This window comes from Durio zibethinus, chromosome 5, assembly GCF_047325235.1.
Source record: "Durio zibethinus cultivar Kanyao isolate XHJ-2024 chromosome 5, ASM4732523v1, whole genome shotgun sequence".
NCBI classification, from domain to species: Eukaryota; Viridiplantae; Streptophyta; class Magnoliopsida; order Malvales; family Malvaceae; genus Durio; species Durio zibethinus.
In genome coordinates this window covers 4,237,845-4,251,912 of record NC_143166.1, presented here as the reverse complement: position 1 = coordinate 4,251,912, position 14,068 = coordinate 4,237,845, and the positions used below count along the sequence as shown (strand labels likewise).

The following is a 14,068-nucleotide window of genomic DNA, read 5'->3' as shown; positions in this document are numbered from 1 at the left end:
GTTGTTGATGATGTGTCGTCTTTATCAAAACAACACATTGTAGCAATCTGAAGTGATGATGTATAGGGATGAACAAAAATTGATTTAAATCGATTTAATTGATCGAAATTAATGAAATATGTATAATTTGATTTGATTTAATCGATTTTGATTTTAATTATTTTTTGGATCAATTAAATTAATTAAATTAATCAATTTTCAATTTTTAAAATTAATAATTGAACCAATTTTCTAATAAGTAAAGATAAATATTTATATTCCCATATAAAAAAACCCCAAACTTCTCACTAACTTCTCTCATGCCCTATCTATGTTTGATTGTGCCTTACTCTCAGACTTAAAATATGTTTTTCTGCCTTTCTACTTCTCTTCCTCTCACCTCTTTTCCTCTTTCGTTCTTTTGCTTTTTACCTTTAATTTGTTGCTAATAAAAACTCCCCAAAACGGCACAAGATCGAAGTTTGTAGAGATTGATGAGTCACAAAACGATATCTTCTTTTGAAGAGATCAACGACACTTACAACCACCGTAAGTCCATAATGACCTTCCTCTTTTCCTTTATCATTGAACTATGAACACAATAATTTCACTAAGAACTATTCTTCTGAGTCCTTAAAAAGTTTTAACCTTTGGTGGATATTCTTGGATTCTTTGAAAGCTTGAACTTTTGATGGGTATTCTTGAATTAATCTATTTAGAGGTAGCTTAAAATTTCCTTCTATGGGTATTTTGTTTAAGATTTCCTTTGTTTACTGTGCTTGTAAAAAAACAATTGCTGTTGATTTATTTCTTCTTAGGGGCTTAACTTAAGTCTTGAAGAATTGGTCATTTATTTATTCTTTGGACTGAACTCATTACTTGGTCCGTTGTGGCTTTGATCCACGTTTGTTATTGGTCTTGTAACCCATCACACTTTAGTAAATTGATTTGATTTTTTTTTAAATTTTATTGATCCGTTTTAGTATTTAGTATTCAACTTATTTTTAATGGTATTGCTTTTTCTCGAAGAAAAAATATGAAAAATTCGAATATTTAACCAAATTGATTGAATTTTAGTCAGTTTAATTATGATTGATTATTTAAATATTTTTAATCGATTTAATTATTTATAAAATAAAAATAAATTAATTCGATTATTAATTTTTTAAAATTAAATCAATCAATTATTTATCCTTAATGATATATAAAAAATTGAGGTTTGAATAAAAAATGAACCATTTTTTATAATTTTAACTCGTACATTTATTCTAAAAAAGAGAAAATACTACTTTTTTTTTTATTTACTTAAACAATTAGAGGCAGAATAGATTTGGTAACTTTTATATTTGTATATTGTAAAATATTAAAATTTATGTATTATTATTATAATTTAAACAAAATTTATATATTATAATTTATATCAATATAAAAATATAAAAATATATATTTTAATTTTATTATATTTATATATAATAATTATTAAAATTTTATTGATATTATCGTGTCATACGATCGAATATATAGACAACCACGACTTCAGACCCGGAAAAACAAAGACAAAATGGGCATGTAGCAACGGGGCAGATTTAGTACCGAATCTGCAGAGCCCTGTATTCGAGCCAGGCCCAATATCCAGCGTACAGATATGTTCGACACATTCTCAATTTGTTACGTGGCAGCAAACTAGGGAGACACGTCATCTATAATATTATTTTCCGTGCAGACAGCGGTGCTAACTGTAGTTCAAAACATTTCAAAATATTCGCCTCACGAGGCATGCAATAATCAAACCAAAAACATAGCCAGTGTTAAAGTTATTTCTTTCCATGCCCTTATACTTTTTCAAATTTGGATTTTTGAACAAGGAACTTCTAATTCGTTAACTCTATGAGAAATTTGATTCAAATATATCTATAACTATTCCTTTTTATATAAAATTTAAATTTAAAACTATTTCTTCTAACAACCTAAAAAATTAGCTTAGCTATAGTTACTATTAAAGCCGTAAAGTTTCATTTTTATTGATTTTCCATTCGTATAAAAAAGAGAAAGTTGTTTCTATAGTATTTTGAAATAAATATAATTTGAGCTTATTTTTTAAAATCTTATTTAAATAAATAATAAAATTGATTTTGATAAAATTAAAATTAATAATGAAAATATGTATTTAAATATAAATATAATTATGATAATAAAATTAAATACGAGAGTCAATTGTTTAGTTGCATTGAAAATTGAAAGAACAATGTAGTTAGGGGTTTTAGTTGCATTGATATTCTGATAAGATATTTACCTAAATGGACCTCACTGTTTAGTTGGAGACCAAAATCTCTTTGGCAGTGGCAGAGCCACTTTTAGTGAGAGAGAATCAGGGACATCTACGAAATTGAAAAATAACAAAATTCAAAGAAAAAATTTACACTAGAGATGTCTAAAATTTTCCCATAAACATTCCAAAGTTGAGAAATAAAAAAAATGAAGTCAAAATTTTCTCCGACACTATAAAATTATTAAATCTATCAATAATTATATATATATATATATATATATATATTACAATGAACACTCTCAAAAAAAAAAAAAATTTATACCCGCCGCTGCTCGTTAGATTTCCTAATTAGTTCCCGAGGTTAATTTGAATTTAATAAGAAACATGGGCTTTTAAAATAAATTTAGGAAGTATAGGCACCCTTCAAAAAAGACTAAGACAATAATTAAAATGAAAATAAAAACAAATTAAAAAATTTCCCTCTCACTCCAAATTAGAAAGTAAATCCCTACTGGGCGGCGTCGTTTTAAAATTAATAGCGCCAAAGCAAGCATAAAGAAGCTCAAATTCTAGTCTCCCGAATAGCAATTAAACCCACTAGCCATATCTACATGGACACGTATCCATCTACGTCAGTTATAGCGAGTACCATGTTTCCATCACCAATCGCGAGTAGGTGATTGTTTGAAAAGCGCAAGAGTTTTGAAAAATGTTTTCAATATTATACGATCCAACCTCTTATTCAGGCAAAAACAGTTTTGGATCCTTCTCTGCGTACACTTGTTTTCCCTCTCATGTCCAGTCTTTGGAGGGAAGGGAAAACTCCAAAAAAGAAAAAAAAAAGCCCCATATCAGAGCTCTCTCATTCTAATTGTTACAAAATTTAGGGTTTTAATTTACTCATTTTTGCTTCTCTAGTTCTCTGTATTTCTCCATTTTTTTTTTTTAATTTGAACTTGCTTACTCTTCCTTTGCTTCATTTGCTGAAACGCTTAATTTGAGCTCAGCTTCGTCATTGTTGATCTTGTCTGGTTCGATTTTGTTTCAGGTGAGCAATATTTTATTTTAAATCACTTCCAGCTGAAGTTTGTAGCTTTAGTTATTGCTTACAGCTTAGTTTTGTTGTACTTTTTTTCTAGGGTTTAAATTTGTCTTCATGCATACTCTATTTAACTTAGCTGAAATACTCTATTTATGGTTCTGGTTTGGTGATTCTTGTTCGAAGAATCAATAGGATTTAGTTGATTTGATGCATTTCTGGTGGTTTGCTTGCGAAAGATTGTAAGTTCAGTGTTCTATTTGAGGGACGAGGTGTTAATTAGGGTTTTGAAAATTTTTCGTTATTCGGTGATTGAAGTAGAATGGTTTGCTTTAGTTTTCTTCATTGAAATCTGAAATGTTAGTGGTGGAATTTATTATTTTTCATACTAGTAATCTGCTGTTCTTTTTGGTACATTAATATTATCATGTCGAAGTAGGCTTGCATGTTCTAGGTTAATTTGAATTCTTTGGTGGCTATAGTCTGTAAGTTAAGATCCCAGAATGAAAGCCTCAGAGCGTGCTTCTTTTACACATAAATTAGTTGGAGTTCTGGGTACGATCTAGTTTTAAGTGTATGAAGATAGTTTTAAATGAGAAAAGGCGACTGTTTCAGGTCATGTAAATTGGATTTTTTGAATGAGCTTGCTTTTATATGCTAAGAGAGTCTTCCATGACAAATTTGTTTTTATAATTTATTCTTAAAAAGAGCTTGAGCTAAAGGTTTTACATGGTTGTTAACTTGTTATTGTAATTGTTCAGTCCGCATTAGACAGCCAGAACTTAGTATGTTGGGAGTTTAATTTCATTTTGAATCCTTTTAGTGTATTTTAAATGCTTTGAAATCTGAGTCATAACCCTGGGACTTTTAATTATTTGTTTCAAGCACACTGGGTAGTGATAGTATCCTGAAGATTGGGAAGAGACTCCTGGTGAAATGCAAACAAAGAAAAGAATTGCTGAAAGAAATGATTCCCGAAAGCATGCTGGTCCCAAGGCTTCAAGAACTCAGAAGAAGATATCTGAAAAGGTACAAGGTCCAGAGCAGAAAGTAATGGAGCTAATTACATCATCTGTTAGGAAGCAGAAACCTGGTATGTTCCTAATTTTGTCACAGTAGAAAGTAGTAACGTAGTGATAGTGCTTTATGCAGTTTTCTTTATTTTTGAACCATTAAAAATTTCCAATGTGTTTAATTTAATATGGGTTCCATGTCAAAGTCTTTCGTTGACTGTCAAATTTGCTGTGTGAATTAAATCATGACATTTATGAAACTTTCAGCAGCTGTAACACTCCCAAGGGAAAATAAAGATGGGGCTACAAATTTAAATGCTAGATATGGCTTGCTGCATGATGAGACTTCTGATGCTTGTTTGGGATTTAATGTGGCTAATGGTGCTCATGTAGATTATAAGGTAATTTGTTGAGCTCTATTTTATTTTATGTGGTTCTTTATGGTTGCAGAGTAAGAGGATTTAGGATTGAGTACCGATTGACTTTGATTCTTTATCATATTTTTACTTAAAATGTACTTTTGCTTGGGGCAATTAGATAGGAAGATGTGAAGTTCCTATGAAAACGCAAGAAAATAAAAAACAAAAAATACGAACCACCTAGGCTGTTAAGATTTTGCTTATTTTTTTAATTATATTGCAGGGCAGTGATTACCATATGACAGGTACTATATTTTCTCCAGGCTTTCACATACCTAAGATTTCTGGTGGGAAGATTGCAGGTGGAGGTAGGTTATATATATCATAGTACCTGTCATGTGCTTTTGCTTTCTCTTATGTGATCTTAATGGATATATTCTATTTGGTTGACTTTATCAAATTCTTTTGGAGGGAAGACTCAAAAATTCATCAAGATGGTGGAATAGAGGAATCACAGATTGCTATGCTGGATGCTCTTATTACTGGAGAATCTCTTATGTCTACTTCTGGTGATGAGACGCTTGTTGTAGACACGAATGCTGCGATTTGTAATGCAGATTTAGGAGCTGTCCTTTCATCTGAAGTTTCAGCCATATACCTTGCCATGAAAAACTCAAAATTGGAATGTATTGATGAGCATGGTCAAGATTCTATGTCAACCGATGTCTGTGAGGAGGATGAATACTATGAGGAATTTGATGACTTTGATCCTTACTTATTTATAAAGAACTTACCTGAGTTATCATCTGTTGTCTCTACTTTTCGGCCTGTACTGCTACCTAAGCAGACCCGTAGTTGCCCACCCACCACTCTTGTCTTGGACTTGGATGGTAAGAGTACTTTTAGATAACTAAAGGATGAATTTTTATGCTTATGGTTGTGGTTTTGGCAATATTTATCAAACATGAGTTTTGACTCTTAATTCTTAATTATCATGCAACAAGTTTTAGATTTATATTTTAATCTCTTGTCAAGCTTTTTGACTTGAGTGAGTGGAAATGCTAATTATTTTTTTGTACTTTATGCTGCTTATGCTCCTTAGGTTTTTTCTGCTTTTTCCAGTTAAAGAAGTCTTTTACCAATTTCGTGGCAGCTTTTGTCTGCAATTATAAGTCATCAAAATCTGAATTCCATACTGAATATTATGTTGCTCTGTCAGTGAAATATCATGTTATAATTCTGTGTTGGTTGTTGGAATATTAGGGGAAAGTAGGTGCTGAAAACCTACTGTATTTTTCCCTTGTGTTAATATTGTTGCAGATCCAACTTAAAACTGATTTTGCTTAAGATTTAAACTTAATTTTAAGTGTCATTCCTATTTATTAATATTTACTAGGCATGTTTGTTTTTAACATTTGTGTTTTAGCATTGAATTTTCTGCCTGTAATCGGTGATGATTACCCTGGGGTTTTGATTGAATTGTATTGCTTGGCAGAAACTTTGGTGCATTCCATGCTAGAACCTTGCGATGATGCAGACTTTACATTCCCTGTAAATTTCAAGCTTCAGGAACACACTGTTTATGTTAGATGCCGTCCTCACCTAAGGGATTTTATGGAAAGAGTTTCCAGTCTTTTTGAGATTATTATATTTACAGCTAGTCAAAGTATTTATGCAGAGAAACTTCTAAATGTGCTTGATCCAAAGAGGAGAGTATTTCGTCATCGTGTTTTCCGAGAATCATGTGTTTTTGTAGATGGCAATTACCTTAAAGATTTGTCAGTCCTTGGTCGTGATCTGGCACGTGTTATCATTATTGACAACTCTCCTCAGGTACTTCTAGAGTTCCTATGGTACATGGACTTTGTGCTAGCGCTTCTGCTGTGTGATGGAAAAAAGAAAAAACAAAAAAGAAACCTCCATAACATGGGGGGAAAAGTTACTTTTTAAATACACCAACGCACACTCAGCATGAATGTATTAGTATTTGTCATGAAGAAGATTGATCTTTGCTATGGTTCTCACATCCAGGTTTAATACACGAGACATATACACACCATTATATCTTATTGGTTATTTCATTTGTGTGTTTGATTACACTGGCATAAAATTTGATGACATCCATCCTTTCAATCTCTTTATGGAATTCTTAGTCTGTCTTTTGGCAGACAATTTTTTTCTTGAGAGAATTTGAAGTGAGCATAACTAATCCTTCCAATGCTTGTCTATCGAATGGCATCTACCCTGGGAATCATGCCCAGGATCCATGACAATTCAAGACTGTGGAGTCTGATATTTTTCCTTGTTTTGGTGAATAGCTCTCTAGTATCATAATCATTGCTGTAACACTCTTGATAATGGAACTAAGTTCATATGCATTTGAAATTGCATGGAACCATGCCAATTTCTTATAAAATTGTTGTGCCCTGTATAAAGACATGATAAGCATTGTTACTGAAAATTTAACCAAAGTGCTTGTTGGCTTTCTTCTCAGGCATTTGGGTTCCAAATAGACAATGGAATACCAATTGAGAGCTGGTTTGATGACCATTCAGATCAAGAACTGCTTTTACTACTTCCATTTTTGGTGAGCTTGGTTGGAGTTGAAGATGTCAGGCCAGTGATTGCAAAGAAATTCAATCTTAGAGAGAAAATAGCTGCAGCTGTTTATCCTCCTCTAAATTCTAATAGAGGAGACCCCTTTGAAAGGTGAACTTTAGTGTGAACTAATCTGCAAGTGCAAGCTATATAGTTTGAATAGGACTGATTTTGTCCTATATCATATTTCTAAGAATATCATTCTCTTTGCTGAGGCTTGAGGGCCTTTTCATCATCGAGGTTGGAAATGGATAGTTTGATTCCAACCAGAAAGAAGAGAAATAAATCTAGGTGCATCGGACAGTCTGAAGAGATTAACATAGGTGACAGTGTGCAAAACTTCTTTATAGGTAAATCTCATTCTCTGAATGATAGCCTAGAAATAATTTTCTTTTGTAATACATGCAAAATATATAGAATTGTGTTATAAGATGAAAAGTGATTGAAAGTATCCCTTATTTCCGAACTCTCTTGGGTAATTGTTACCAAGAGACTCTTTAAACATTGAACTTGGATTTGTATTTCTATTATTTGCAAATCTCTTTATTTATCATTGAAAAATGATGACACTATTCTGATAAATCAGTGCCTTTCTTTTTGCAAATGCTTCTCTGCGTGCTTGTTTGGGATCAACCTTCTCTTCTGTCTTACATGCTGCTTTGCTCATGGTTAGATCAGTTTATTTTAATAACGACATGATTATCTAATAAGAAAGTTATAAGAATGATATAATTGAATATTTTATAAAAAATTATTTATTAATTTAATAAAAATAAAAAATTATATTTTATATGTTCATACAAATTATAATAAAAGCAAAAATAGTCGTGGTAAGACAGTGACGAGCTAAAAAAAACCTCATCCCTGGCGTAATGTTATCATACCTGTTTGAATTATCAGTTTTATGGTATGAGCCGATATGCCTGTTATTCATTACGAGTGCTTGGTCGATGAAACACAGGTGAAGCACAAGCTACCACGTCAATCATATAGGACCAAAACACCCTTAGTATCCACCTAAAATAACAATTTCAACCCTCATCATGTGTCAGGCTTCTCACTTCACACACCATTTGCAATTATAATTTAACTGTAGCAAGTGTCTTTTTAACCATGATTAAATTCCACACCGATCTACCATAAATAGCGGCTTCCCAAGCTCACTTCTCTCCCGCCATTACCTACAATTTGTTTTTTTTTTTTTTTTCTCTAATTTGATTCAAATTTCCGAGCCAAACACTGTTTAGTTCTCTCTCCAAATTTCTCTTTCTTATTCTTCTCTTTGACTTCTCAGCTTCCTCTCTCTATCTCTTTCTTAAAATTCTCCAACAATGCTGATCTTTGAAATCCCTTTGAATCCGCTCTTTTTCGGGTTATCTTCACAAATCACGATGCCACATTTTCTTTATATCCTCTCCACTCCAATCTCGTTTTAACTTTTGTCGTAGCGGAGATCACCGAGCCGGATTCCCTTCTTCTGGTAATCAAAACTATACAGTTTTAGCTCATTTTTTCTTGCCCTTGATTTTTGGCTTAATACAGCGTCGAGTTTGCTTGTTCTCAGTTTTATACTAAGTTACTAGTTAACTTTTTTCTCTATTTATGCTTGTTTGATTGGATTATATTTCCTTTTTTTTTTTTCCTTTCAAATTTTAAGTTAGCTGATCAAAGTCGGTCTGATAAATGCAACATAGGCAGAAATGAAAATCTCTCTTGTCGTTGTTTTTCGCTGAAATTTAACCATTCTAAGAAACTCGAATCTTAAATGCTTTTATATGAACCAAATATACTTCAGATCCGAACATTTTGAATTCCATTTTTTACTGCGATGAAAATTTGGCGCGTAACTGAAAATGTATGGTGAATTCAGTATGTTTTCCAATAATTTGTGACTTCATCTGCATATTAAGTCTCGTCGTTTATGTTTTTAGAATTCTGATTTCTTATATTTCATTTGTTACTTCACGAGAAAATATGCTCTTTTTTTTTTTTTTTTTCCTGTTGTAAATTTTGCTGCAAAATAATCACAGTTTCTCATTTTTATTATCAAATAGTTAGACATATAAGCTTTTGATATTGAAGCTTATATAAAGAATTTTTTAAAATGGATCTTGTCTTTCTTGATTGATTTTTCTCCTAACAGACGAGGAACCTGCTTCCTATTGCTATATTCAATTATTAGCTATATCGTAGGCCTTTTTCCTGAAAAGTGTTTCAACGATAAATCCATTCCTGCTTTAGGTTAGCTTCTTCTTCTAAGATTTTCTCAATTATCTTTTTAACATTTTCAAAATCTGTTGGCTACTTTCTTTAAAAATTGTGACAATTATCAGCAGAGACGAAGATCAAGAAGCTAATGCCGTTGGATGCAGAGTCTCGTAGACTGATTGATCGGATGAAGAAAGGCAAGGTGTTTTCATCTGATTCTTCACTTTTTTTTTTCTCTTGGCATCTTGACTTTAATTATTTGACTATGTATATCTTATTCTCAGGCGTGTACGATGCAATGCAGAAAAAGTACCTGAAAACACTATTGTTCTGCATATGTGAATCAATATATGGAGCAATGATTGAAGAATACTGATGTAATGTTTCTGAGTTACCTTTCTTTATGGTTATTTTTGATGCTTTAGTGATTCAATTCTTGAATTAACAAACTGATGTTCCATCTCAATGCAGTTTCTTTTAGTTCCTTCTCAAGCAAGGAGGGACATTCAAGTGTAACACCACCACTGAAGTTACTCCCAATCAAATGAAGTGATATAAAATTGATTCATTCCAACCAATTTAATTTTCCATCTATTGTTGTTTGGAGATAGCCTTTTTCAAGTTATAACTTCTGTGATAATTTTAAATTTCAGGAGTTCTGCTTGTAAAACGGTAAGTAGCTGGATAAGATGCCTGAAAAGGTAAACATTTAGCAACTGAACTTTTTAAATATTTATTTTACATTGAACTGAATTTACTATTGTTAATTGTGAAATGTTCTGTGTCTGCTTCAGCGTAGTATATCGATGGAACTCCTCTACTATGATGATGTGACAGTATGCCTTTCTTATTTTCGTCTTGAAGACTTGGTTCATGTACCTTGGTCACTAATGTAGTTTAAAATTTCCCAATTGTTCAATAAAATATGAGAAATTAATTATCAAATTCTTATTCTCCATGTATGTGGGTTTGGTGGTTTGAGCATGAGTTTACTTCTTCGCCCATTTGTCGTAAAAGTGATGAGCTGCCGCATTCTAGTAAATTGTAATGCATATTAAACTCAAGCAAAGTTGTCGTCTAAGTGATGATTTTTCCTGTTTCACATAACAGTTTCGGCAAAGGTTTTTTAGATAATGCGTTAATTTCACCACACACATCCATTGGACTATGTGCCTCCATTCTTTAGAGCCTGTGCGGAAGGAGAAGCTCATACTCCATTGGCCAAAATCCTTTAAAGATGGAGGTTGAAAATGTCAATAGCTAGCACTTCTTATTAGCTCTCAAGGTACGGGTTTAAGGCTTTTTGGATGCTGGGATCAGATTTTTGGTGCGTATATCAAAGTTTTCATTACTGGTGACTTGTACAGGTGAAAAATGTATTTGATCCTTGTGGAGATGAAAATGATGACATTCAAGATGAAGTAAGCCTGGGTGCTGACTCTGTTCAGAGAGATGATCTTTTTACTCAGTTAATGAGGTAAAATGACACTACCGTTTGTTCAATTTATGTACCATTGCCCTTGAAAGCATGTGTACTTGAAACCAAATAACACTACCTTATTCAAATAAATTGAGTTGTGTTCTGGTTTTTGTTTAACTTTTTGCTCCCGATTTCAGGTTAATGGATCACGAGAAGACCAATTTATTGTGGCAACAATAGGTAATTAAATTGTTTCAGAGATCCTACTAGTTACCCTGTCCCGCTATCTTGTTCCTATAAGTTCTTATCGGGAGAATTTGATCAGCGAGTAACAACGGTTATTCTGCCATATAAGCTACGATTAGAAGAAGATAATGGCATGGTTGATGAAGGTGACATTTTAAAGTTATCAGAAGAGGAGTCAGACATTGTAACCCTTAAAATTGATAAGATGAAAAAAAAGTCATTAATTGTTTTTTTTTTTTCAAATTTCCTCTCACCTTATCTCTTTCTCTTTAAGTTCTTTGATAATCTCTGGGTTCGGTTTGTTTACAACTACTAATCTGTTACCTGCTGCATAAATGATACTCAAGATCCCATGGGGGATGAACAACAATTGGCAAGGGTGAAGGATTGGATCGATAATCGTCATCTTGATACTGTTGAACTTACTGATGTTCTCTCAAATTTCCCAGATATCTCAGTGGTAAGGGTGCTATTTTGTTCTCTTAATTTTGACCAATATGGCCAGAAATAAGTAGTAGGGTCGCATGTCTCTTGGATTCCATAGTTCCTATATGCATTCTTATTGTCATAATAATCCAGACTTTAATCATACTTCTTTGTACTAATCCAGGTTTTGACTGAAGGTAAATGAAAGATTTGGTCCATATTAAAGTTTAAACAAAAAGGGAGTACACTAATGTGCTGGATTTCAACTTCTATAATAATAAGTTTTCTATTTTTTTCTGCCACTGTTTTTAATTTCTTTTGATTGATTTTGGAAATAATGGAAGAACTTGTAAAGGTGGTGTTTTATCAAGTACTGGAAAAGAGAGTTACACCATAAACAAGCAAAAGGTTATTTTCTTTTTAGTTTACTCTTTACCTGCTTTATATCACTCTCCTTGATGGGATGAAAGACAACCACAGAAGTTTCAATATGAGCTATCATAGGCATCTTGTGAGTTGTGTCTATGACTCCTATGGCACATTCTGACTTCATTATTGTAACTTTAGGCTTTGTATCATGCTCTTCCAATGAAATACGTGTCGGTTGCAAAGCTTCAGAACAAGCTGGACGGTCAGGCGAACCGGATTGTTATCCGAAGGCTTATAAATAAGATAACTTGAGATGGTTTTGTTGAAGCTAAATATGTGTTGCCACCCTAGTATGTACTCCAAATGATTTTAGAGGATTAATCCTGGTAAATTTACTTTGTTATCAATCCATTGTTAATGCAGGCAAGCATGTCATCCACTCCATTCTGACAGAGAAAAAGCTGCTGGAATTCAAGAGAGCATTAAACATTGATGCTATGGTGATGAATTATGATTTTGGTTATGCAACTCTGCAATCTGCATAATGTTTAATTATTCTCCAACTCTTCCTAATGGAGCAGGGTGCGAATATCAATGAACCACAACGAGACCAATCATCCGGAATTGCAAAGAATTGGTACTCTATCGAGCCTATTTCCTATTGTTGAGAGTTTAATCCAGAATATGAGTTTCGATCTAAGAACATATTTCTTTGTTTACTAGGAAGCAATCACAGGTAGACTTAATAATTTGTGTTTTTGTGTTGTGTTTTGTGTGATATTAAATACTTGTAATAATACGAATTATTAAAATATAAATATGACATAATTATAAAACATATTTAAATTTTAAACACGAACATAATATATTTAATATATATGTTATATGTGAAACGATATGATGAATAGATATATATAATTAATTTATTTAAATATGATACGAATAAATATAAATATATAAAAATAATATGGATATATACAAATAAATATGATTAATATGAATATATGTAAAAATATAATTAAAATGATAAAATAATTATAAATAATTTATCATTTACAATTTAATAAATTTTACATATTAATAATATAAAAAAGTATTTACATAAGTTAAAAATAAAAAATTTAGTATTTATTTAATATATATATTTATATTTATATTTATATTCCCCGTAAGCATGGCTGAGGTTAGTGCCAAATTGAAATCCTTCTTTTTTCCTACTTCATAGCAAGTTTTTACTCTGATTTGACATTGTGCATAGTTAAATGAAATGTTTCCCTCGCAATTGACCAGCCAATAGCATCAAGGGAGAGCTGTCCCAGGATGTGAGAACATCAGAGTAAATGAGAACTGCGGCGAGGTGGGCACTGTAGTTTGTAATAAAATAGACAAGTAACTGCTTCCTTCTTCTACTGGTGACTATGGTCAGAAAACATGTGTTAATTGACCATAATCAATAGAGTCTGGATTGTTTGATGTAGAAAGTTGGTGAATGTTCATTTGTTGGTACTTTCAATTTATGGGCTGAGAAAGTTCACGTTATCTGCCTAAATGATGGATTACTAAATGAGAATTTACCTATGCAGCCTTCTTAGTACTGTGTTTTGTGGTTTATAGTAATTGGTATGAGATGGTAAATGTTTTCCACTCAGAGGTGAGATTTATTTGCAAGTTCGGATTTATGTGAAAGAAGTCATTGGGATGAAAACGCATGAAATTGGAAGCTCTTTTTTTTTCCTTAATGATTCAACTATGAGAGTTCAGAAAACTTTAAACACCCCGAACTAAACGATTGTAAAGCTCCCCAGCCTGATTAGAGGATTATTCAGAAAAAGGCAAATTAGGACAATTAATCTTTCAATCTCATAATCAAAATGTTGGTTTTGAACCCAAAAAATAAAAAAAATCAAAATGTCGGTAAAAACAAGATTATTATAGAAGACATCACTGCCACCCATTCTCCCTCACCAATATATAATATGATTTAAACAAAATATAGAAAACGCCAGGAAAGAGAAGAAATGACATACCAGCTTCATAAAGCAAATCAACGTAGGAGTCATCAATACAGAGAAGGTTCCTATGCATTTTCCCATGTCCGTTCTCCAACATGTTACCTTTCTCCATGTGTCGATCTGGAAACTT

General features: G+C 32.3%; 3 protein-coding genes across 6 annotated transcripts; all 3 read left to right on the top strand.

The window, feature by feature from the left end:
• Positions 1 to 2,866: 2,866 nt before the first annotated feature.
• Positions 2,867 to 7,839, top strand: LOC149518694 (uncharacterized). Of its 3 annotated transcripts, none has more exons than XM_089760677.1 (7): positions 2,867 to 3,296; positions 4,173 to 4,380; positions 4,568 to 4,701; positions 4,943 to 5,027; positions 5,136 to 5,549; positions 6,155 to 6,492; positions 7,154 to 7,839. In XM_089760677.1, exons 2-7 carry the CDS (start codon positions 4,224 to 4,226, stop codon positions 7,370 to 7,372), a joined length of 1,347 nt encoding a protein of 448 aa, XP_089616803.1. In that variant the 5' UTR covers positions 2,867 to 3,296; positions 4,173 to 4,223; the 3' UTR covers positions 7,373 to 7,839. The 3 variants fall into 3 exon arrangements, with proteins under 3 accessions (XP_089616803.1, XP_089616804.1, XP_089616806.1); XM_089760678.1 differs by having other exon boundaries at positions 2,925 to 3,296; positions 4,571 to 4,701; XM_089760680.1 differs by lacking the exons at positions 2,867 to 3,296; positions 4,568 to 4,701 and having other exon boundaries at positions 4,361 to 4,380.
• On the top strand, positions 7,475 to 13,777 carry LOC111281960 (meiosis-specific protein PAIR2-like). Of its 2 annotated transcripts, XM_089760682.1 has the most exons (10): positions 7,475 to 7,607; positions 9,591 to 9,662; positions 9,750 to 9,842; positions 9,937 to 10,014; positions 10,119 to 10,750; positions 10,833 to 10,942; positions 11,083 to 11,125; positions 11,479 to 11,591; positions 11,742 to 12,563; positions 13,217 to 13,777. In XM_089760682.1, exons 1-3 carry the CDS (start codon positions 7,505 to 7,507, stop codon positions 9,839 to 9,841), a joined length of 267 nt encoding a protein of 88 aa, XP_089616808.1. In that variant the 5' UTR covers positions 7,475 to 7,504; the 3' UTR covers position 9,842; positions 9,937 to 10,014; positions 10,119 to 10,750; positions 10,833 to 10,942; positions 11,083 to 11,125; positions 11,479 to 11,591; positions 11,742 to 12,563; positions 13,217 to 13,777. The 2 variants fall into 2 exon arrangements, with proteins under 2 accessions (XP_089616808.1, XP_089616807.1); XM_089760681.1 differs by having other exon boundaries at positions 9,937 to 10,750.
• On the top strand, positions 9,846 to 13,610 carry LOC111281508 (meiosis-specific protein ASY1-like). The gene is made up of 13 exons (XM_089760372.1): positions 9,846 to 9,855; positions 9,937 to 9,994; positions 10,119 to 10,137; positions 10,260 to 10,340; positions 10,833 to 10,942; positions 11,144 to 11,277; positions 11,479 to 11,591; positions 11,742 to 11,754; positions 11,913 to 11,965; positions 12,125 to 12,188; positions 12,350 to 12,426; positions 12,508 to 12,563; positions 13,541 to 13,610. Exons 1-13 carry the CDS (start codon positions 9,846 to 9,848, stop codon positions 13,608 to 13,610), a joined length of 858 nt encoding a protein of 285 aa, XP_089616498.1.
• Positions 13,778 to 14,068: the final 291 nt, after the last annotated feature.

Excerpts from the sequence above, each read along its gene's own strand:
- LOC149518694 (XM_089760677.1), top strand. The coding sequence starts at position 4,224 with ATGCAAACAAAGAAAAGAATTGCTGAAAGAAATGATTCCCGAAAGCAT. Across the intron at positions 5,028-5,135 it reads TGGGAAGATTGCAGGTGGAG|ACTCAAAAATTCATCAAGAT; the intron begins GTAGGTTATATA and ends TTTGGAGGGAAG. Across the intron at positions 6,493-7,153 it reads TTATTGACAACTCTCCTCAG|GCATTTGGGTTCCAAATAGA; the intron begins GTACTTCTAGAG and ends CTTTCTTCTCAG.
- LOC111281960 (XM_089760682.1), top strand. The coding sequence starts at position 7,505 with ATGGATAGTTTGATTCCAACCAGAAAGAAGAGAAATAAATCTAGGTGC. Across the intron at positions 7,608-9,590 it reads TGTGCAAAACTTCTTTATAG|CAGAGACGAAGATCAAGAAG; the intron begins GTAAATCTCATT and ends GACAATTATCAG. Across the intron at positions 9,663-9,749 it reads GATTGATCGGATGAAGAAAG|GCGTGTACGATGCAATGCAG; the intron begins GCAAGGTGTTTT and ends TCTTATTCTCAG.
- LOC111281508 (XM_089760372.1), top strand. Across the intron at positions 10,341-10,832 it reads GTCTTGAAGACTTGGTTCAT|GTGAAAAATGTATTTGATCC; the intron begins GTACCTTGGTCA and ends TGACTTGTACAG. Across the intron at positions 12,189-12,349 it reads GCTTCAGAACAAGCTGGACG|GCAAGCATGTCATCCACTCC; the intron begins GTCAGGCGAACC and ends TTGTTAATGCAG.